Source organism: Oncorhynchus masou, chromosome 17 (assembly GCF_036934945.1).
Source record: "Oncorhynchus masou masou isolate Uvic2021 chromosome 17, UVic_Omas_1.1, whole genome shotgun sequence".
NCBI lineage: Eukaryota > Metazoa > Chordata > Actinopteri > Salmoniformes > Salmonidae > Oncorhynchus > Oncorhynchus masou.
The window spans coordinates 11,106,871-11,131,175 of record NC_088228.1 but is presented as its reverse complement, the minus strand read 5'-3'; the positions used below and the strand labels follow the sequence as shown (position 1 = coordinate 11,131,175).

The following is a 24,305-nucleotide window of genomic DNA, read 5'->3' as shown; positions in this document are numbered from 1 at the left end:
AGGTGATAATTGTCTTGTGATAATTGTTTGTGTTTCTGCTGGTCAGAGGGAATAGGTGCTCTGCGTGTAAAATGGGGACATAAGATGTGAATGGTTTTCTCTCAAGAAAAGGGCTCCATTGACAGGAGTGATTTCTGGGATAGAGGTAAATGCAGTGGTGTAAAGTACTTAAGTAAAAATACTTTAAAGTACTACTTAAGTTGTTTTTTTGGGGTATCTTTACTTTACTATTTATATTTTTGACTACGTTTACTTTTACTTCATTACATTCCTAAAGAGAATTATGTACTTTTTACTCCATACATTTTCCCTGACTCCCAAAACTACTTTTTACATGTTGAATGCTTAGCAGGACAGGAAAATTATCTTATTCACACACTTATCAAGAGAAAATCTGTCAGCGCCGTGTGTATAGGTAGCAGGGAAGTCAGGCGCAGGAAAGTCAAAATTGAGTCTTTTAATAAATGTCCACAGAACATGCTCCATAACACTAAACAGTACAGACATGAAAAACCATGGGTACGCGGACCCGTCGCGCACCAACACAACAAATAAACAACACTGACAAATATAACAACCTCTGACAAAGACATGAGGGGAAACAGAGGGTTAAATACACAACAGGTAATGAATGGGATTGAAAACAGGTGTGTGGGAAGACAAGACAAAACCAATGGAAAATGAAAAATGGATCGATGATGGCTAGAAGACCGGTGACGTCGAACGCCGAGCACTGCCCGAACAAGGAGAGGGAACATCTTCGGTAGAAGTCGTGACAACATCCCTGGTCATCCCTTCTGCCTCTGATCTGACTGAGTTACTAAACACATGCTTCATTTGTAAATTATGTCTGAGTGTTGGAGTGTGCCTCTAGCTATCCGTAAATTAAAAAAAAAGACAATGTTGCCGTCTAGTTTGCTTAATATAAGGAATTTGAAATGATTTATACTTTTACTTTTGCTACTTAACTATATTTTAGTAATTACATTTACTTTTGACACTTAAGTATATTTAATGCCAAATACTTTTAGACTTTTACTCAAGTAGGATTTTACTTTAGTAGTGATTTTCACTTTTACATTTTCTACTAAGATATCTTTACTTTTACTCAGGTATGACAATTGGGTACTTTTTCCACCACTGGGTAAGTGTATCAAGGCACAAGGCGAGACCCAAATGCAGACACAGGAGGCAGATGGTTGGAGTCTTACAATGTTTATTTTTCCAAAGGGGAAGGCAAGAGAATGCTCATTGACAGGCAAAATGTCAAAACCAGATCAGAGTCCAGGAGGTACAGAGTGGCAGACAGGCTCGTGGTCAAGGCAGGCAGACTGGTCAGGCAGGCGGGTACTAAGTCCAGAAACAGGCAAGGGTCAAAACCGGAAGGACTAGAAAAAGGAGAATGCAAAAAGCTGGAGAACGGGAAAACTCTGGTTGACTTGGAACATACAAGACGAACTGGCACAGAGAGACAGGAAACACAGGGATAAATACACTGGTAGTGCCAGCATCCGTCTGTGGTGGTAAGGGTTTTGTTCAAGTCCATCATTAAAACATTCGATTCAAACCATCAGTGGAACCCATCCCTGGTCCTCCCTAATAACAATCCCTGGCCACCCAACTCCTGGCCTACTAATAATGCATTTTTACTTGAATTGTGTTGCCATGCTGTCAGAATTGATTTTTTTGTATTTATTTCAAGAGTGTGTTTTCTTACACGTTTAAACTGTATGTAAAAATGTATACAATGCTGTTGGTGAAATGAAAACGACAGAGAACGTTCTATGCATCATGTCTTCGAGGTCAAAGCCCGATGCCACTGGGGGTCTCTGATGGGGCGGTACTAACGACAAGCCAGGCGGCTAGCTGTGGCTAAACGAACACTAGCGGGCTTGTGAGACATCAAAAAATGCCGTATTTTTCGCTATTGGGTTGGACTTCACATCATGGAATGTAATGAACTTATTCCTCGGGGAAAACTATATATTACAACCAACGGACGTCTTTGTTGAGAAATCGGACTGCCCCTGAGACTTGGATGGAGGTGCAAGTAAGCGCCACGACCGAGGAGGTGTAGAACGGGTACGAATCGGGTTTGTTTAGCTAACGTCAGCTAGCTATTATCGGGAGAAAGTTGCCTGTGAAAACAGGGCGTTACTTGCGCGAGACAATAACCAAACTATTGTTTGTCTGCATATGCCAGGTATTTAATCATAAAAGGTGTCAAAATACATATCAAATAAATACATACTTTTCAACGAGACGACAGTACGGCGTAGTTGTATAATGAGACATTGGACTATTAGCTAGGCTAGCTGGCACACGCTAGCTAAGTCGGCACAAACAACTAGCTAATGGCTAGCGGTTTGTCAGCTAATATTAGCAAACTTGCTATAGGTAGTAGCACCGGTGTTTTAGCTAGCTAGGTAAAGTGTTTAAGCTAACTCTGTAACTAGACGCATTCTAGCAAGGAAAAAGGAAATAACAATTGCCGGTTAGTTCTCGAACTTTTGCCATCCTAATACACCCATATTGGGCTGAATTAATAGGTTGACAAATTAGCTAAACAACTAGCTAACTAGTTACTTTATTAGCAAGCTAGCTAACCAGCTAGCTACTGTCTTCAAATTCCATTGGCATTGCTTGTTGTGACACAGCTTGTTCATTAGCTAGCTAATGATTACAGTGACTGAGCTGTCAACCTCTCCACTTAGCTACCAAACTACCTATTGTTATGTTAAATATTTTCCTCGAGCAACATATGTCCTTTGTCATGCTTTAGCTGCCCTCATGCATTTACATTTTCTGGGACAATGAACAATTTTAGTTCATCATTTTATAATCTACTGTAAGCAACCGCCTGATTTATAATGTGATAGTAATTCGTTTTTTGCACTTCCACTCTCATTCAATATATTTAGCTAGCAGTATGGAGATTTTTTTTAAACAGGTCACTGCGTCTTATGGAATTGTCCCCCTCTCTCTCTGTCCAGTTGGTCTACCCGTCTCATCCTAATTATTAGCATAGTGAGGAGCAACCGACCTGACCACCATGCCTCCCAGACCGTCTTCTGGGGAACTATGGGGCATGCACTTGATGCCCCCGAGCATCCAGGTGGATTGCCTTCTCCCAAATGGGATGATTCTGACATTGGTGTGCACACGTGAGGCAACACTCATCTCAGTCAAACACGAACTCTTCAAAGAGGCTAGGAAGTATCCTCTCCACCACCTCCTACAAGAGGAGACCTCCTACATCTTTGTCAGCGTTACCCAAGAGGCTGAGAGAGAGGAGTTCTACGACGAGACAAGGAGACTGTGCGACCTCAGGCTTTTTCAGGCCTTCCTGAAAGTCATCGAACCAGTGGGCAACCGAGAGGAGAAAATACTCAACCGAGAAATTGGTATGTATGTCTCTCGTATTCCTTATACTTGATCACTGACGTCACATAGGCGCTTTCTTTGAGTATAGTGTGACATCTGGCTGTTTTCAAATACAGCACTCAAATTTCATTAATGAATACTGAGTGTGATTAAGATTGATACAATGTGTCTTGAAGCTATAGGAGTACATGAAATGTTATTTTTCTTTGTACAGGTTTTGCAATAGGAATGCCTATATGTGAGTTCGACCTGGTCAAGGACTCGGAAGTGCAGGACTTTAGAAGGAACATATTGAATGTCTGCAAGGAGTCTGTGGACCTCCGAGACACTAATGGACCCATCAGTAGAGCGTTGTACGTCTACCCTCCCAATGTAGAGTCTTCAGTAGAACTGCCCAAGCACATCTTCAATAAGCTTGACAAAGGTAGGAAATGGGAGACAGTGACACATAAAGGAGGTTTTGGTCTGGGAAAGGCAAAATGTCCCAGCCACATACAGCCTAATATTCTAGAAACATACACTATTGTAAACATTGACAGAATCACCATCCACTTGTTTCAAATATGTTTTTTGTGTGATTTTAATCAATTAAAATAAAATTTAATTTGTCACATGCGCCAAATACAAAAGGTGTAGTAGATCTTACAAGCCCTTAACCAACAATGCAGTTCAACAAATGGAGTTAAGAAAATATTTACTAAATAAACTAAAGTATAATTTAATTTTTTTTAAATTACAATCAGAAATGGTGTGACATTTCTGATTGGATGGTGGAAGACTTGAACATTTACCTCACTTTTACCATGTTACTGGATGGTGGAACATTTACCTCACTTACTTTTACCATGTTACTGTAGTAGCACATTTATTCAGGACCCTAGGACTGACCACCATATTGTTTTCTCCCCCAGGTCAAATCATAGTGGTCATCTGGGTCATCGTGTCGCCGAGCAACGACAAGCAGAAGTACACCCTGAAGATCAATCACGACTGCGTGCCGGAGCATGTGATCGCAGAGGCCATCCGCAAGAAGACGCGTAGCATGCTGCTGTCCCACGAGCAGCTCAAGATGTGTGTGCAGGAGTATCAGGGAAAGTACATCCTCAAGGTGTGTGGCTGTGACGAGTACCTGCTGGAGAAGTACCCCCTTAGCCAGTACAAGGTAAACACAGATCCACACACACATTGCTCTGACGCATACTCCACATCTTGAATAGGAATAGAATTACACATCTGATGTAGTTCGACTCTTGCCAAATGCAGCTTTTTATGGCAACAGTCTGATCTGAAATGTTGGCGTTTGAGAGGAAAATAAGAAGAAAACACTTTTTTTTTTACAAGCGTACTCTGTTAGGACATTCTTCCTTTGAATCCTGTCTGAAGCCTTTTAGAATGACTAGCCAATGACTAGCTAGCAATGTTGCAGAGGTAAAAAGCAGATATGCAAAACATAGGTAGCCATTCGTTGCATGTTCAATTACCTCTGGCTTGGTGTAGTGTCTAATGCCCTTATGTCTATGCCTTTCCTTTCCAGTACGTGAGGAGTTGCATCATGCTGGGGCGCATGCCTAACCTCATGCTAATGGCCAAGGATAGCCTTTACTCCCAGCTGCCCATCGACACTTTTACCATGCCCTCGTATGCCCGAAGGATTTCCACGGCAACGCCCTATATGAACGGCGAGACGGCCACCAAGTCCCTGTGGACCATCAACGGCACACTGAGGATCAGGATACTGTGCGCCACCTATGTCAATGTAAACATCAGGGACATTGACAAGGTACTGTACTTGAGGACTTTTGGGTTGTGTTCAGTAGAGCATATCGTAATGAAATGTTTTGCAACTGATAACGAATACCTGTGTTTAGGGCTGTGGCGGTCATGCCATTTTTGTCAGCCGGTTATTGTCATGCAAAAGACTGCCGGTCTCACGGTAATTGACGTTAATTACGTTAATTTACAAACACTTTTAGCATCTCCAGGCTCCATGCATACAAGCCTCTGATGCCTGCCTTTGGACTATCTACATTTAAAAAAAAGTCTAATTAATTGATTATGCACCAACACAATAAATGCATGATTTATTTTAGGCATGTCTAAAGAAACATGATATGAAGAACAGGTATTTCAGAAGAACAGCATATGAGTTGGCCTACTGTATGTTGTCTGGATATGCGCCATGTCATAGGCTGTAGGCTTGTTCGCATACAAGATATGCTTCTAAGTCCTGTGATGTTATTTACTATTATGATTTTATAGTAAGCAAGAATATAATTCACAAAACAAAAGTTGGTCTTCTGTTCTTTGCCTCACGCTGTTCTCTCAAGTGATCATATTTTCACCCATCAGACTTCTCAATTTAATCTTTACTAACATGTAAAATTAGTTTCAATTTAAGAGTGCCACATAATCAAATGGGCAGGGGAATATTCTTTTAATGCATATGCACTGGAATAGCGAATGGAGGCCATTTTCCCAACGGTACATTTTCCACTCAAGTTATGTAGGCTACTCCGGTCATTTCACTGTGCCACAGGTGATATTGTGCCCAAACTCTGTATGCCATAGGCTCACCCAAACTCGTGTCCTGCAGCTACCCAGTGCTTAGTTTGAGTCTCTGCGTGTTGGAGAAAGGAATGAAGGAGAGGGGGGGACAGAGACAGAAATGCAGTGGTTAGATATTCTGTAGCTGAAGGTATTGTCAGCCTATTAATTATATAAAAAATGCCCCTTCCTAGGCTATTCAAAATCTAAAACAAATTCACTGTAATTCTAGGCTAAATCGCAATTTGATTTATTTAGGCTAGACCAATTATGTTTCGAAGAGATCTTAAGTCACTATGTTGGGGTATCTTTACTGTGTGTGAATGTTTTTCTGCCATGTGTAATATGCGGTAGACTATGTATTATATAACGGCACAATCATTATTTTAATTCCGTTATTTTTTGGGGGCTTGGGCTCATATTTACTAATTTCATATGTAAATACTGTATTCTATTCTACTGTATATTAGTCAATCAAATTGTATTTGTCACATACGCTGAATACAACAGGTGTAGCCCTTACTGTGAAGTGCTTACTTACAAGCCCTTAACCAACAATGCAGTTCAAGAAAGAGTTAAGAAAATATTTGCTAAATAAACTAAAGTAACATTTTCTTTTTAAGTAACACAAGAAAATGACATAACAATAATGAGGCTATATACAGGGGTACCAGTACCAGGTCAATGTGTGGGGGTACAGGTTAGTCGAGGTCATTTGTAAAGTGACTGCATAGATAATAAACAGCGAGTAGCAGCAGTGTAAAAACAAGGGGGGGTTTCAATGTACAGTAAATAGTCCGGGTGGCCGTTTGATCAATTCAGCAGTCTGATGGCTTGGGGGTAGAAGCTGTTAAGGAGCCTTTTGATCCTAGCTTTGGCGCTCTGGTACAGCTTGCCGTGCGGTAGCAGAGAGAACAGTCTATGACTTGGGTGACTGGAGTCTTTGACAATTTTTTGGGCCTTCCTCTGACACCGCCTAGTATATGGGTCCTGGATGTCAGGAAGCTTGGCCCTAGTGATATACTGGGCCGTATGCTCTTCCCTCCGTTGCGCCTTACGGTCAGATGCCGAGCAGTTGCCATACCATGCGGTGATGCAACCAGTCAGGATATTTTACTTTTAGATACGTGTGTATTGTTGTGAATTGTTAGATATTACTGCACTGTTGGAGCATTTTGATACACATATTTAGCAGATGTTATTGCGGGTGCATGTGACCAATACGATTTGATATGTATAGTCATATGAACAAGTTCAGGCAGTACCGCTGTACAAAAGGTTTTCTCCCCACTGAACACGATCCTGTTGTCAGTTCTGTTGTACATGTCAGTGCAGGTCCTCGTGAAGAAGAGGAACAACATTTAGATGTAATATCTGAATAGATCCGGTTTGGGCCCTAATGTCCTGGATGTCAGTTTCTGTATCAAAGGCATCTATGTAAATGATTGATGTGTCCCTGCTATTGATCTAGATCTATGTCCGGACTGGGATCTACCACGGTGGGGAGCAGCTGTGTGACAACGTGAACACTCAGCGCGTGCCATGTTCAAATCCCAGGTATGCCATCCAGCGTCATAATAAACTGTGCTTTCTTTATGAAGTACTTGCTGAATCACATACTGCAGTTCGTTACAGTGAGGCCATTTTTACTCGCATATGTATTTTGCTGTGCGATCTGGATTTTTAATTTAGGAGCACCAGTGTGCCTAGAAAAATGTATGCTTCTACCTTTTTACTACCTCATATTTCGCGTTTGTGCTCCTAAATGTCTTTCGGTGTGCCTTTATTTTTCAACTTAGGCTCACATGTGCTCCTTGTAAAATAGCGAAGCCTATTGTTAGCTTCATAAGTATGTTTATTTGATTGATTGGTGAAATGTTCTTGTTGTCCGTCCCAGGTGGAACGAGTGGCTGAACTACGACATGTACATTCCAGACATCCCACGTGCCGCCCGCCTCTGTCTTTCCATCTGCTCTGTGAAAGGGAGGAAGGGGGCTAAAGAGGTGAGCTCTCCCTCCTGCCTACTGGTGCCAGGAACTTAGTTTGGCCAAACCAAAAGTCACTTTTTTTCCCCTGTCAGAAAGTATCAGAGGTCTCAAACTCAAAATACCAGAGGGCCTATGTCAGTCTTACTGTTGTCAGGGGGGACAATGTCGGTCTTACTGTTGTCAGGGGGCCAATGTCGGTCTTACTGTTGTCAGGGGGGCCAATGTCGGTCTTACTGTTGTCGGGGGGCCAATGTCGGTCTTACTGTTGTCAGGGGGGGCCAATGTCGGTCTTACTGTTGTCGGGGGGGAATGTCGGTCTTGGTGTTGTCGGGGGGGGGGTCCAATGTCGGTCTTACTGTTGTCAATGTCGGTCTTACTGTTACTGTTCGGTCTTACTGTTGTCAGGGGGGCCAATGTCGGTCTTACTGTTGTCGGGGGGGGGGAATGTCGGTCTGTTGTCGGGGGGGGGGACAATGTCGGTCTTACTGTTGTCAGGGGGGCCAATGTCGGTCTTACTGTTGTCAGGGGGGCAATGGGTCTTACTGTTGTCAGGGGGGGCAATGTCGGTCTTACTGTTGTCAATGTCGGTCTTACTGTTGTCAGGGGGGACAATGTCGGTCTTACTGTTGTCGGGTCAGGGGGGCAATGTCGGTCTTGGTGTTGTTACTGTTGTCAGGGGGCCAATGTCGGTCTTACTGTTGTCGGGGGGACAATGTCGGTCTTACTGTTGTCGGGGGGGGGGCCATGTCGGTCTTACTGTTGTCAGGGGGGCCAATGTCGGTCTTACTGTTGTCGGGGGGGTGTTGTCTTACTGTTGTCAGGGGGGCCAATGTCGGGGGGTCAGGGGGGCCAATGTCAATGTCGGTCTTACTGTTGTCAGGGGGGCCAATGTCGGTCTTACTGTTGTCGGGGGGGCCAATGTCGGTCTTACTGTTGTCGGTCTTGGTGTTGTCGGGGGGGCCAATGTCGGTCTTACTGTTGGGGGCCAATGTCGGTCTTACTGTTGTCAGGGGGGCCAATGTCGGTCTTACTGTTGTCATGGGGGGCCAATGTCGGTCTTACTGTTGTCATGTCGGTCTTGGTGTTGTCGGGGGGGCAATTTCGGTCTTACTGTTGTCGGTCTTACTGTTGGGGGGGCCAATGTCGGTCTTACTGTTGTCAGGGGGGCTAGCAAGCGGTCTTGGTGTTGAAGCAGCTTTTTGTCAGGGGCCTTTTGGGCCTGATGTGGCCCTCGGGCACCCAGTTTGAGACTCCTGTTGCAGATGGATATGGAGAAAAATACATTACCAGTACATTTCCTGGCTTTGACCAATCCTGCTGTTGTCTTTGTGCAACCATCTCCTTCAATTTTATCCTTCCATCGCTTGGAATGCTATATCGTTTAACAAAATAATTTAACTATTTACATTAACCACGATTCCAATCCAACTCCATACATTTGACTACAATACAATCCAACGTTGCTCTATTGTTGCTGCAGGAGCATTGTCCGCTAGCCTGGGGCAACATCAATCTGTTTGACTACACCCACACTCTAGTGGCCGGGAAGATGGCCCTCAACCTGTGGCCTGTGCCCCATGGCCTGGAAGACCTGCTCAATGCCATCGGAGTCACTGGCTCCAATCCAAACAAGGTCGGAGGTGTTAGCTAGCTCGACGACACACACACACACACACACACACACACAGAGACCGATGCAAAGACACACTTTCTCAAAGACACTCAGCTAGAGTGGCGAACGATAAGCCGCACACACACATCTACACACACCTACAGAGACAAAGTTACACACACCATCACGACCCCAAATTCATTCACATACAGCTTGAGCGGCTAGCAATAATCCTCCGCTCTCACTGTCTAAGCCTCTTATCTCCCTTATTAATGACTAATTGACGCGCCACCTAACCCCACAATAGGACACCATGGTTCTCTTAAGGCCCCTTTTGAATGACCCCTTGTGACCATTATATTACCATGGGCCCACAGGAAACCCCTTGCCTGGAGCTGGAGTTTGATCACTTCAGTAACCCGGTCAAGTTCCCCGACATGCCGGCCATCGAGGAGCACGCCAACTGTAACATATCCCGGGAGCTGGGCTTCAACTACTGCCACACCGGTTTGGTAATTCCCAAGCGTTTGTGTTTCTAAGTCAATATTAACATTGTACGTTAATCTGTTATGTTTATTTAATGCTGTTGACAAGTCGGGTATACTAGAGACGTCACTAGCAGTCACTGCACAACCTGAGACGCCTGTGGTTTCATATTTCATTCATAGTGTCTCTCCCTGAGGCATGTTCATTAGGCTCAAAACAGGAAGGAAAAAACCCCATCTTGAAACAGGGAGGGTACTACCTGAGTGTGTCCAATAAGAACACAGATTTTAGTTTTCTGTTGCAAAACGTTGTACAACGGAGTGTTTATTGAACACAACCCTGTTTCCCACTAGTACTGTCGTTTAATAAGCATCATAATGGTCTCTATTGCAGAGTAACAGACTGGCGAGGGACAACCCCCTGACGGACAGTGACAATGAACAGCTGCGCTTGGTGTGTAACAGAGACCCACTTTCTGAAATCACTGAGCAGGAGAAGGACTTCCTGTGGAGGCACAGGTAATATGCAGTGTGTGTGTGTACGTACAGTGTGTATGCTTCATCAACAAATGCATATTCGTTATGAAAAACTCGTAAACAAAACCCTCGCAAGATCTATCCAACATTTCTTACCTGAAATTGTTTGGTTACTTGCTCAAGCTACTCAACAAGCTCTTCTACTAACTATCCCAGTGTGTGATGATAGGAGAGGAAACTAATGCACTATACTCTCCACCTGTAGACATTACTGTGGCACTATCCCAGAGATACTTCCCAAGATTCTGCTGGCAGTGAAATGGAACTCCAGAGATGAGGTTGCACAGGTAAACAGTCTCACATTTCAACTGCTGACACTTGTCTTTTTTAATAGCCTAGCATAGCATGGGCTATTTTCTGCGTATTCATTTTAGTTGATTTGACTCATTTAGCCATTTGGTTCCTTTTCTAAGACGGTCATGTCAGTAAATTATTAAAAAAATAAAAATAAAAAAAATAATAATTTCCTCGGGCTTTGCATTTTATTTTAGACATGCATTTTTATATTTGTTGTTCTTTGTCTCAGATGTATTGCCTTCTGAAGGACTGGCCAGCCATAAAGCCAGAACAAGCCATGGAGTTGCTGGACTGCAACTTCCCCGATCCCATGATTCGAGACTTTGCCGTGAAGTGCCTTGAGAAATACTTAACGGACGACAGACTCTCTCAATACCTCATCCAGCTGGTCCAGGTACAGTAATAAATACCTACTAGACAGACTCATTACCTCATCCAGCTGGTCCAGGTACAGTAATAAATACACTCGTGTTCAAAAGTTAGAAATGTCTTTGTTTTTGAAAGAAAAGCACATTTTCTGTCAATTTTAAGATGACATCAATTATAAACTTGGATTAGCTAACACAACGTGCCATTGGAACACAGGAGTGATGGTTGCTGATAATGGGCCTCTGGCCTCTGTATACAGATAATGGGCCTCTGTATATGTAGATAATCCATAAAAAATCAGCCGTTTCCAGCTACAATAGTAATTTACAACATTAACAATGTCTACACTGTATTTCCGAGCAATTTGATATTTTAATGGACAAAAAAATTGATTCTTTCAAAAACAAGGACATTTCTACGTGACCCCAAACTTTTGAACTGTAGTGTACCTACCAGACAGACTCTCTGAATACCTCGTCCAGCTGGTCCAGGTACAGTCATACGACCCACTCATAGTCTGTGCTTTGTAGAGACAGAATGGCCACATAGAAACCACATACTAATCTATTCATTTTTTTGACTCAACATGAATGCCACTGCCATCTTGATAGTTGGGGTTTTGACACCATCTGACAACGTCATTACGTAGTGTTAATTATTTAAAACATCATTCAATATGACCCTTTAGGCTAAATGCTTTATTTTACGTGGTGGCTTTATTCCGTCTTCTCTTTTTGTGGTTTGCTAAAGTAATCCTTTTTGATTTAGTGGATTCAGACCCCTTGACTTTTTCCACTTTTTGTTATGTTACAGCCTTATTCTAAAATTGATTAAGGAAAAAAACAATCTACACACACTACCCCATAATGACAAAGCAAAAACAGACATTTTTGACATTTATGCAAATTTATTACAATTTGAAAACAGATATAGTTTATTTACATAAGTATTCAGACTCTTTGCTATGAGACTTGAAATTGAGCTCGGGTGCATCCTGTTTCCATTGATCATCCTTGAGATGTTTCTACAACTTGATTGGAGGCCATCTGTGGTAAATTCAATTCATTAGGCATGATTTGGAATGGCACACACCTGTCTATATAAGGTCCCACAGTTGACAGTGCATGTTAGAGCAAAAACCAAACCATGAAGTCAAAGGAATTGTCTAAAGAGCCCTGAGACAGGATTGTGTCGAGGCACAGACCCGAGTTAGGTCGGTAAAAAGACCTTACCATGAAATGCTTACTTACAAGCCCTTAACCAACAATGCAGTTCAATAAATTAGAGTTAAGAAAGTATTTACTAAATAAACTAAAGTAAAAACACAGCAACACAATAATGAGGCTTTATACAGGTGGTACCAGTACCGAGTCAATGTGCGGGGTTACAGGTTAGTTGAGGTAATTTGTACATTTAGATAGGGGTAAAGTGACTATGTATAGACAGTAAACAGAGAGTTGCAGCAGTGTAAATACGGGGGGGTGTCAATGTAAATAGTCCGGGTGGATATTTCATCCCCCACATGGACATTCTTCCTGCTTGTATCTCATTTAGGCTACACTGGTTTCCAGTTCAGAGTTTACATCTATCAGCTCCTACAGAGAGGTAATGAACTCAACAGTTTAATGAATTGGACAAGTCGCTCCTAATTTTAGGCTCCTGCTATTAAGGAGAAGAACACGAAGGGTGAAATTGACTATTCACCTCATATTTAATACATTTCAGAACAAGGCTGTAATGTAACAAAATGTGGGAAAAGTCAAGGGGTCTGAATTCGAGGTCGACTGATTATGATTTTTCAACGCCGATACAGATTATTGGAGGACCAAAAAAGCTGATACCGATTAATCGGACGATTTAAAAATAATAATAAATAAATAAAAATAATATTTGTAAACATTTAAAACATTTTTTTAAATTAATTAAATTAAATTTATTTTATATTTGTAATAATGACAATTACAACAACACTGAATGAACACTTATTTAAACTTAATAAAATCAATTTAGCCTCAAATAAATAATGAAACATGTTCAATTTGGTTTAAATAATGCAAAAACAAAGTGTTGGAGAAGAAAGTGAAAGTGCAAAATGTGCCATGTAAGAAAGCTAACATTTAAGTTCCTTGCTCAGAACATGAGAACATATGATAGCTGGTGGTTCCTTTTATCATGAGTCTTCAATATTCCCAGGTAAGAAGTTTTAGGTTGTAGTTATTATAGGAATTATAGGACTATTTCCCCTCTATATTATTTGGATTTCATTAACCTTTGACTATTAGATGTTCTTATAGCGCGCGCTAACTAGCTAGCCATTTCACTTCGGTTACACCAGCTTCATCTCAGGAGTTGATAGGCTTGAAGTCATAAACAGCGCAATGCTTGACACACAACGAAGAGCTGCTGGCAAAACGCACGAAAGTGCTGTTTGAATGAATATTTACGCGCCTGCTTCTGCCTACCACTGCTCAGTCAAATACTTAGATACTTGTATGCTTGTATGCTCAGTCAGATTACATGCAACGCAGGACACGCTAGATAATATCTAGTAATATCATCAACCATGTGTAGTTAACTAGTGATTATGATTGATTGTTTTTGATAACTTTAATGCTAGCTAGCAACTTACCTTGGCTTACTGCATTCGTGTAACAGGCAGTCTCCTTGTGGAGTGCAACAAGAGAGTGGCAGGTTGTTATTGTGTTGGACTAGTTAACTGTAAGGTTGCAAGATTGGATCCCCCGAGCTGACAAGGTGAAAATCTGTCATTCTGCCCCTGTACGAGGCAGTTAACCCACTGTTCCTAGACCGTCATTGAAAATAAGAATGTCTTCTTAACTGACTTGCCTAGTTAAATAAAGGTATTAAAAAAATATATATATATTTAAACGGCAGATCGGCGCCCAAAAATACCAATTTCCGATTGATCGGTCGACCTCTAGTCTGAATACTTTACTAATGCACTGTATGTGAGTGTGTGTTGTAAACGTACCCTGTGTTTTTTTTCTTTTCTTCTTCTGGCCACCAGGTTCTTAAGTACGAACAGTACCTCGACAACCCGCTAGCCCGCTTCCTGCTGAAGAAGGCTTTGACCAATCAGCGGATAGGACATTTCTTCTTTTGGCATCTCAAGTGAGTTTGTTTTCCGGTTGTTTCCACAGCGTGTATTATGGATGGCTTGATGTTGCCACAGGCAGCTGGAATGCCATTCTGCTGGTATAATACATCTTTCTCCAAGGTCTTCTAAAAATATTAATTTGTGCATATCATGGTTTACGTAAAGAAAAGCTGACCGAGGGCAATTCGCCAGATCAAGTTACACATTTATTTTCACTGTGTTCATGCATTTATTTGCGTAATCACAAGACATGTGTTTTTGGAAATGTTTTTGCATACATTTCTATGGGTCATGCAGTTTGAGACGTCTTGCTTGTACATTTTGTATGAGGGTGCACAATTAGAGGTCAACCGATTTATGATTTTTCAACGCCGATACAAATTTTATTGGAGGACCAAAAAAAGCCGATACCAATTAATCGGACAATTTTATTTAAATTAATGACAATTAATGACAATTACAACAATACTGAATGAACACTTTTATCTTAATAAAATCAATTTAGCCTCAAATAAATAATGAAACATGTTCAATTTGGTTTAAATAATGCAAAAACAAAGTGTTGGAGAAGAAAGTAAAAGTGCAATATGTGCCATGAAAGAAAGCTAACATTTCAGTTCCTTGCTCAGAACATGAGAATATATGAAAGCTGGTGGTTCCTTTATACATGAGTCTTCAATATTTCCAGGTAAGAAGTTTAAGGTTGTAGTTATTATAGGAATTATAGTATATAATATAATAATATATCCCATTTAGCAGACGCTTTTGTCCAAAGCGACTTACAAGTCGGCTGGGGCCACTACTTTTACATATGGGTGGCCCCAGCGGGAATCGAACCCACGACGCTTGGCGTTGCAAGCGCCATGCTCTACCGACTGAGCCACACAGGACCCTTATAGGACTATTTCCCCTCTATACGATTTGTATTTCATATACCTTTGACTATTGGATGTTCTTATAGGCACTATAGTATTGCCAGTGTAACAATATAGCTTCCGTCCCTCTCCTTGCTCCTCCCCGGGCTTGAACCAGGAACACATCGACAACAGCCACCCTCGAAGCAGCGTTACCCATGCAGAGCAAGGGGAACACTGCTCCAAGTCTCAGAGCGTGTGACGTTTGAAAAGCTATTAGCGCGCACCCCGCTAACTAGCTAGCCATTTCACATCAATTACACCAGCCTAATCTCTGAAGTTGATAGGCTTGAAGTCATAAACAGCGCAATGCTTGAAGCATTCAAAGAGCTGCTGGCAAAATGCACTAAAGTGCTCTTTGAATGAATGCTTACGAGCCTGCTGGTGCCTACCATCGCTCAGTCAGACTGCTCTATCAAATCATAGACTTAATTATAACATAATAACACACATAAATATGAGCCTTAGGTCATTAATGTGGTCGAATCCGGAAACTATCATCTCAAACAAAACGTTTATTCTTTCAGTGAAATACGGAACCGTTACATATTTTATCTAACGGTTGGCATCCATAAGACTAAATATTCCTGTTACATTGCACAACCTTCAAAGTTATGTCATAATTACATACAATTCTGGAAAATTAGTTTGCAACGAGCCAAACTGTTGCATATACCCTGACTTTGCATGCAATGAACGCGAGAGAAGTGACACAATTTCACCTGGTTAATATTGCCTGCTAACCTGGATTTATTTTAGCTAAATATGCAGGTTTAAAAATATATACTTCTGTGTATTAATTTTAAGAAAGGCATTGATGTTTATGGTTAGGTACAGTTGTGCAACGGTTATGCTTTTTTGCAAATGCGCTTTTGTTAAATCATCCCCCGTTTGGCGGAGTTGGCTGTCTTTGTTAGGAAGAAATAGTCTTCACACAGTTCGCAACGAGCCAGGCGGCCCAAACTGCTGCATAAACCCTGACTCTATTGCAAGGGAAATGACACAATTTCCCTAGTTAAAAGAAAATCATTTTAGCAGGCAATATTAACTAAATATGCAGGTTTAAAAATATACTTGTGTATTGATTTTAAGAAAGGCATGGATGTTTATGGTTTGGTACACATTGGAGCAACTAGTCCTTTTTCGAGAATGCGCACCGCATCGATTATATGCAACACAGGACGCGCTAGATAAACTAGTAATATCATCACCCATGTGTAGATATAACTAGTGATTTTTATTGATTGTTTTTTATAAGGTAAGTTTAATGCTAGCTAGCAACTTACCTTGGCTACTTACTGCATTCGCGTAACAGGCAGGCTCCTCGTGGAGTGCAATGTAAGGCAGGTGGTTAGAGCGTTGGACTAGTTAACCGTAAGGTTGCAAGATTGAATCCCCGAGCTGACAAGGTAAAAATCTGTCGTTCTACCCCTGAACAAGGCAGTTAACCCACCGTTCCCAGGCCGTCATTGAAAATAAGAATGTGTTCTTAACCGACTTGTCTAGTTAAATAAAGGTGTAAAAAAAAATATTGGCCAAATCGGTGTCCAAAAATACCAATTTCCGATTGTTATGAAAACTTGAAATCGGCCCTAATTAATCGGCCATTCCGATTAATCGGTCAACCTCTATGTACAATCAGGTCGATGATATATGATTAAATCTCATATGATGGCATTTGACATTGATGATATATCTTGAAGGTCAAGACTATGCTGTATTTGAACTTTACAAATCCATACTGTGCAGTTTTATCAGTTGAGCTATATCTATCTGGTAAATGAAGTCTAAATGAATTCACTAAGCCTTATTTTTTTCGCCATACTAAGATTGTTGAATGAAAATGTGACTAAAATATATATATATTTTTATTATTATCTGCTTATATTAATGTTGCAAAACGATTATATTGCAATATTTATAGTAGCATATCGTAGAAGAGGTCTGCTGCTGAACCAATCACAATCACATAAGTTATTGTCTCTGCCTCCAGGTCGGAGATGCACAACAAGACTGTGAGCCAGCGGTTTGGCCTGCTGCTGGAGTCCTACTGCCGGGCCTGTGGCATGTACCTCAAGCACCTGAGCAGACAGGTGGAGGCCATGGAGAAACTCATCAACCTTACTGACCTCCTCAAGCAGGAGAAGAAGGACGAGGCCCAGAAGGTCATGTTTACACTGTGGTCAAGGCCCTTCCACTTCACGCCCTAACATGGAATCCTCAATAGATGACCACGTTTTTCTTATCCTCAATACAACACAAAATAACAACCCACAGTCATACAACAAACTAGAGATACTAAGCAAAACGAGTGGAACTGCTATACAAGCCAACAGGCCCAAATAGTCTTCACGACTATGGACTCCTTGCAGTAAAGTGACGCTCTCTCTCTCTCTCCCCTCAGGTTCAGATGAAGTTCCTGGTGGAGCAGATGAAACGGCCTGACTACATGGATGCCCTACAGAGCTTCACCTCTCCACTCAACCCAGCGCACCAGCTGGGAAACCTCCGGTACAGACGCTTTCAAATCCAGAAAGCGCAGTAGACATGACCACAAACGTCCACATATTTCCCCGGGAATGTTTGAACAAAGAAACCAAGAAAAGAATCCTGTGAAATTGAGGGTTAATGACAGGTCAAATGTTTTCTTTAACGTTATTCTCAGCGCCTCCGTGTTGATCCAATGTTTACGATCTGTTTTAGTTTGGAAGAGTGCCGGATGATGTCATCGGCCAAGCGGCCCCTGTGGCTCAATTGGGAGAACCCCGACATGATGTCAGAGCTGCTCTTCCAGAGCAACGAGATCATATTTAAAAACGGAGATGGTATGTCTCGCTAATGCATATCGAATCACTCAACACTCTTGACTCACTAGACGATAAACATGCTTACAGGATCCCATTTTACATGCATGTCCCCAAACTCACTTTGCATTGCCCTGGCACCGATTCATAATGCATTAAGGCAGGATGTCCTAAACTCGGTCCTGGGGACCCCAAGGGGTCCACAACACTACACCACTGATTCAACTATCCAACGTTGACCATTAAGCTTTGATTATTTGAATCAGCTGTGTAGTGTTAGGGGCAAAAACCAAAACGTGCACCCCTCTGGGGTCCCCAGGACTGAGTTTGGGAAATGCTGCATTTTAAAGTGTGATCAAAGCTTGAACTGCTCATCATCTTGCTATTCCACCCCCCCCTCCTCTCCTTCAGATCTGAGGCAGGACATGCTGACTTTGCAGATCATTAGAATAATGGAGAACATCTGGCAGAACCAGGGCCTTGATCTCAGGTACTGTCTCTTTGTAGCCGCTCAGCAGCAGCACACATGAATAGTCGATTTCACCCTTCGTGTTCTTCTCCTTAATAGCAGGAGCCTAAAATTAGGAGCGACTGTGTAGCCTAAATGAGATACGAGCAGGAAGAATGTCCATGTGGGTGGACTGAAAGTCAGGTCGCTTTCTTATTGGTCTATTAACTAATTTATCACAGGCAGGTCAAAACTCCATCCCACCAAAACAGGCTGACATTTCAGGCTGTCTTTTCAAACCGCTCTTACACTAAAATGGCATTTATTATAATTTTCACAATTCCATAGTATTATTCCAACCTCATAGGTTGGAATTCCATGACAGACTGACCAGGTGAAAGCTATGATCCCTTATTGATGTCACTTGTTGAATCCACTTCAATCCGTGTAGATGAAGGAGAGGAGGCAGGTTAAAGAAGCAGTTTTAAGCCTGTGTCGATGGCTGGATAGACGGAGGCATAGATGTGTTGGACTGTAGTATTTTGAGGGATTTATAGACCCATCCAATCTTTTTCATGATCATATTTTGTAAGTTACTTTTCTTAAATTGTAAATATTGTATATTTTTGTTGGAATTGTGAATTTGTATGATTGTGTGCAGGGCTTCTTGGTCTCAAATGGGATTTCCTGTTTTAAATCAATTGAAATATATTTTATTGCTTCCTCTGTGTCATTAAGGATGCTGCCGTACGGCTGCCTGTCCATCGGCGACTGCGTGGGCCTGATAGAGGTGGTGAGAAACTCCCACACCATCATGCAGATCCAGTGTAAAGGAGGCCTGAAAGGGGCGCTGCAGTTCAACAGCCACACACTGCACCAGTGGCTCAAGGACAAGAACAGGGGAGAGATGTGAGTGAGGTTCCAATAGCCACACTTGAACACTACATAGAACGCATGCCCAGTAGCCCTACGTAGCTATGTTCTTCTACATTGCTTCATTCGAAGCAATCCTAATTAATTCTAAATGATACTATTGTAATGGATAGAGATTTGGTGAGACATTTCATAGTTCCAAGCAGAGAAACTATTTGGAACAGTCCGTTGCTTATGGGGGGACAACATATCAAGTTTATTCTCCACAGGGCAAAGGTTTCCTGGAATTGCTTAGGAGTGGATTGTACTGTGTTTGGTATTCCTACTATTACAACTTCCTCTTCAGTTAAATGCCATTTGACTCATGGAAAACCCATTAAACTGTGTCCAGGTACGACCAGGCCATTGACTTGTTCACACGGTCGTGTGCGGGCTACTGCGTAGCCACCTTCATCCTGGGGATCGGTGACCGACACAACAGCAACATCATGGTCAAAGATGATGGACAGGTACTTCACAGATTAACGGCCCTGCTACACTATAGCCGTCAGCCGTTGAGGAAATGCTTCCTTTAAAATCAATGAGAGCTGCTTCACTGCCCCTTCTACGTCACGTCCAATGGCAGGATCCAAGCTCAAGACTCTGAGGTTCAATTCTTGACGCACGCGATCATTATATCTTGTGAATTGAAATAATGAGAAATTGTTTATTGGTTGCATATGGCCTCGACTACACACCACTGGTTACTTCACTAAGATTTATGATGTCAAGAAGCTACTAGGAGAGACTCTAGCGAGCTACATTGACTAGCTAGGTTCAGAATATAAACAAAAACAACTTGTGTAATTACAGGATCATTTAGAACGACCACTAGCAACAATGTAAAAAAAAAAAAAAAAAAGAACTGGACCTAAGCTGTTGTACTGACACATAATTGATGACTGTGGTGCAGTAGGGGAGTATAGAGTAAAGATGCTCCTCCGCTCTCAAAACAACACGCTCTATGTAGCAGGTAGAACTGGTTGGAAGATTCCTGGAATAAGCAGGAAACCTGGGAATCCTCCAAACCGGATTTCTGAAAAACTGGGGAATTTTGTGAAAGTTGCCAGATTTTTTGCAATCCTACACACTACTCTTTTCTCTTGACGTTCTTTGGTTATAGGTTAAAAAATAGTTGTAAAAATATTTTCTCCTTGCAGCTATTCCACATAGACTTTGGCCATTTCCTGGATCACAAGAAGAAGAAGTTTGGCTACAAGCGAGAGCGGGTGCCCTTCGTCTTGACACAGGACTTCTTAATCGTCATCAGTAAAGGAACCCAGGAGTGCACCAAAACCAGGGAGTTTGAGAGGTACAGTTTCACTATTTTGTGTTATGTTAGCTTTCCTATAAGTGAATATTAGGTGTTAGGTTCACTACCCTAAAGGGCAAGGTACGTGTTTGAATATATGATGCCGTACCCTTTTTGTCTTCCTTTGCTTTAAATGGATGTGTACATGTCATTGTGTTACAGAATGATATCATTACTCCAACCGGTAATACAATGCAACTTTATTTATCTCACACACACATCTCCTAACCCAGCTCGGTTCAACATTTCCCAGACTAATCCTCCCTCACCGTTGTCCTTCCATTCCCACCAGGTTCCAGGAGATGTGCTACAAGGCCTACCTGGCCATCCGGCAGCACGCCAACCTCTTCATCAACCTGTTTTCCATGATGCTGGGCTCGGGGATGCCCGAACTGCAGTCCTTCGACGACATCGCTTACATCCGCAAGACCCTGGCGCTGGACAAGACGGAGCAGGAGGCCCTGGACTACTTTATGAAGCAGATGAACGACGCCCACCACGGCGGCTGGACCACTAAGATGGACTGGATCTTCCACACAATCCGCCAGCATGCCATGAACTGAGAAGGGGCCATCTGCCCGGAGAGTAGCAGCAACGCAGAGAGGATTAGGGCGGATCTCTACACCATCCGCCTGGACTGGGTGTCAACGGAGAGACTAGAGCGGATCTCTACACCATCCGCCAGCTAAGCATGCTATGAGCTGAGATGGCAGAGCGGACAACGCTAGCGTCCACGGATGGAGCTATGAATGGATAGAAACCATTGGCTGAATTGAGAGGCTAGAACAGATCGCTACATCCTCTGCTAACTTCTGAACTCTGAGGGAAATGCACATCTGTACACCATCCACTAGGAGGCGCCAAAAGTGGATATTAGGGATGCATCGATAGGGAAATGACGGACTGATGCGATAATCATATTTACTGGACATTATCTTTCTCATATTGGTATGGCAATATAGCCACAGTTCTCTTTGTAAATTAGGGGAACAACCACGATTGTAAACAGCCATTTTGCAAAAGTTATGTAATTTTTAAGATGAAAGCGATCTATTGTGTTATCAGCCGATACCGATATGATGACCTTTTTTTTTTTATATATATATATATCAAAGCCTGTCCAGGGTCATGTCCTGCTAACACACCATGATACCGTGAAGGCCTGCCCAGGGTCATGTCCTGCTAACACACCAGGATACCGTGAAGGCCTGCCCAGGGTCATGTCCTGCTATCACACCAGGATACCGTGAAGGCCTGCCCAGGGTCATGTCCTGCTAACACACCAGGATACCGTGAAGGCCTGCCCAGGGTCATGTCCTGCTAACACACCAGGATACCGTGAAGGCCTGCCCAGGGTCATGTCCTGCTAACACACCAGGATACCGTGAAGGCCTGCCCAGGGTCATGTCCTGCTAACAACACAGGCCTGCCCAGGTCATAACACAGCAGGATACCGTGAAGGCCTGCCCAGGGTCATGTCCTGCTAACACACCAGGATACCGTGAAGGCCTGCCCAGGGTCATGTCCTGCTAACACACCAGGATACCGTGAAGGCCTGTCCAGGGTCATGTCCTGCTAACACACCAGGATACCGTCAAGGCCTGCCCAGGGTCATGTCCTGCTAACACACCAGGATACCATGAAGGCCTGCCCAGGGTCATGTCCTGCTAACACACCAGGATAGCGTGAAGACCTGCCCAGGGTCATGTCCTGCTAACACACCAGGATAGCGTGAAGACCTGCCCAGGGTCATGTCCTGCTAACACACCAGGATACCGTGAAGGCCTGCCCAGTGCACGCAACGGAAAATGGTTTGATATGGGAAACAAAACAAAAATTCTTATTGGACAAATCTTGGCAGTCTCTTTCTCTTTCAATCACGTTTTCTTCCTCTTGGTGCCCATTGAACACGACCCAGAATACCACCAGCATTGTTAATTCCCAGTGATGGATGGTTGACAGACACTAGGATGTCCTTTTCATCGTCTGCTGTCAACTCTAAGATTAGCGAAGAGAACTGACAAATCGTGTTTGATCTCAACTGACGATCACACATCTTGTGTCGTCCCCCCCCCCACACACACACAGATGGAAACGGTCATGTTTCGTGTCCTCAAAGTTTGAGATTTTGTACAGAAGTATCCCAATGGTCTTGTATGCATACATTATTCCTCTTTAGTCTTCATTTTCTACTGAGCCAAAGTACTATATATATATATATATATATATCAGTCTAACCATGAGTCACTACTATTCCAATCCCTGTGTATCTCCTTTGTAGCACTGATCTCTACAGTATTTTTTTGTTTGTCTATCAGTATTGTGATGCGTGTGCAGCGTTCTGGAGTAAAATGGCTGCCGTCCAGCACCCAGTTGGATGCAACACAGAAGTTTACGATGACCGACAGAAATTAACTGTAGATTTATCCTGTAACTGTAAATTCATTGAATTCATCCTCTTCGTTTTGTTTTTTTCGGGTTGTATTTTTGAAAGGGAAATGGGGGCAAAATGGATGTGCAATGTTATAGTTCTGTTACACTATGCAATTTGTGATCTTAATGTACTGTACTGCAAAGTAGAGTCGATGGGAGTATCTAATCATATACACAGCATTAAAGATGTCTATCAACTGTACAGACAAGACAGTACACAGAAGACGAATGCACAATAATGCACTGACAGTATCACCGATTTCTTCCCTCACAGGATGACTCTGGAAGAACAGAAGAACAGTTAAAAAAAAAAAAGAGCCTCTTGTACCCTGCCTTACACTTTAGTTGTTTTTTTTTCTTCAGATCTAACCAGACATTTTCAGAAAGCGTTGGGAACTACCGTAGATTTTTTTTATTTTTTTTGGTGACTTGGAATTTACTTCATCGTATATTTTCAGAATACAAGTATGTATAGATTTGACCCTATTCCAGACTTCCCCAGCATTCTATGTCATATGAACTCCCTAATCAGTAAAGTTGTTTAAGATCAATAAAATAAGTGTAACAGGTGAATTTGTGGTTTTGCCTTCCCTGACAACTGTCCTTTAAGTGTGGATTCAGCTGTTTTCTCATTGCATAAATATACTTTTATTAGTCAGTTGTTTGCCAGTTTTTTACCAAATGACATGGTATGTTTCTCTGTGCAGGTTACAGATGGTTGGGCAGGTCCCGTTCAAAACAAGACAACTACAATCACCGTATTACAAACAATATGCAAGCACTATCATAGAACATTTTTCCTTTTAATTTTTGTTGTGGTTCAATGTCATCCTTTTCTTTTCACTGTTAATGCATGAGGTCCCTGAAGATACTTTATTCAACCAAGTGTTGTTTACTTGAAGTTCATGTTTAAATGACATTTTGTTACTTGTGAGGTACAATGTCATCACACCATGAAGATAAGCAATACTACCCTGGGGCCAGGGAATAATGTCTGGCACCCATGAACTATGTGTGTAAATCGCTTTCCTTGAGTAACTACAGAGGTAATATATTTTTGTATTCTAAATGTAGACTAACTCTCAATATAATCACTAAACAAAACAAAAAACTGGAATTATGCATAGTACATGGTTTCACTCCCCACT

General features: G+C 42.2%; 1 protein-coding gene across 3 annotated transcripts; it reads left to right on the top strand.

Annotated features, from left to right (window-relative positions):
* Window positions 1-1,442: 1,442 nt before the first annotated feature.
* On the top strand, window positions 1,443-22,136 carry LOC135558441 (phosphatidylinositol 4,5-bisphosphate 3-kinase catalytic subunit alpha isoform-like). Of its 3 annotated transcripts, none has more exons than XM_064992245.1 (21): window positions 1,443-1,523; window positions 2,994-3,404; window positions 3,599-3,808; window positions 4,296-4,546; window positions 4,919-5,164; window positions 7,400-7,485; window positions 7,826-7,931; window positions 9,397-9,549; window positions 9,906-10,040; window positions 10,408-10,532; window positions 10,756-10,837; window positions 11,077-11,241; window positions 14,245-14,348; window positions 17,242-17,413; window positions 17,653-17,759; window positions 17,952-18,073; window positions 18,464-18,542; window positions 19,239-19,409; window positions 19,765-19,882; window positions 20,573-20,724; window positions 21,017-22,136. In XM_064992245.1, the coding sequence occupies exons 2-21, from the start codon at window positions 3,053-3,055 to the stop codon at window positions 21,285-21,287; spliced, it is 3,207 nt and encodes a 1,068-aa protein (XP_064848317.1). In that variant the 5' UTR covers window positions 1,443-1,523; window positions 2,994-3,052; the 3' UTR covers window positions 21,288-22,136. The 3 variants fall into 3 exon arrangements, with proteins under 3 accessions (XP_064848317.1, XP_064848314.1, XP_064848315.1); XM_064992242.1 differs by lacking the exon at window positions 1,443-1,523 and adding an exon at window positions 1,841-2,082; XM_064992243.1 differs by lacking the exon at window positions 1,443-1,523 and adding an exon at window positions 1,841-2,203.
* Window positions 22,137-24,305: the final 2,169 nt, after the last annotated feature.

What these genes read in the sequence shown, in the direction of transcription:
- LOC135558441 (XM_064992245.1), top strand. Translation starts at nt 3,053, where the DNA reads ATGCCTCCCAGACCGTCTTCTGGGGAACTATGGGGCATGCACTTGATG. An exon ending in GACTTCCTGTGGAGGCACAG is followed by an intron (nt 10,533 to 10,755) that starts GTAATATGCAGT and finishes CTCCACCTGTAG; the next exon opens with ACATTACTGTGGCACTATCC. An exon ending in CATATTTAAAAACGGAGATG is followed by an intron (nt 18,074 to 18,463) that starts GTATGTCTCGCT and finishes CCTCTCCTTCAG; the next exon opens with ATCTGAGGCAGGACATGCTG.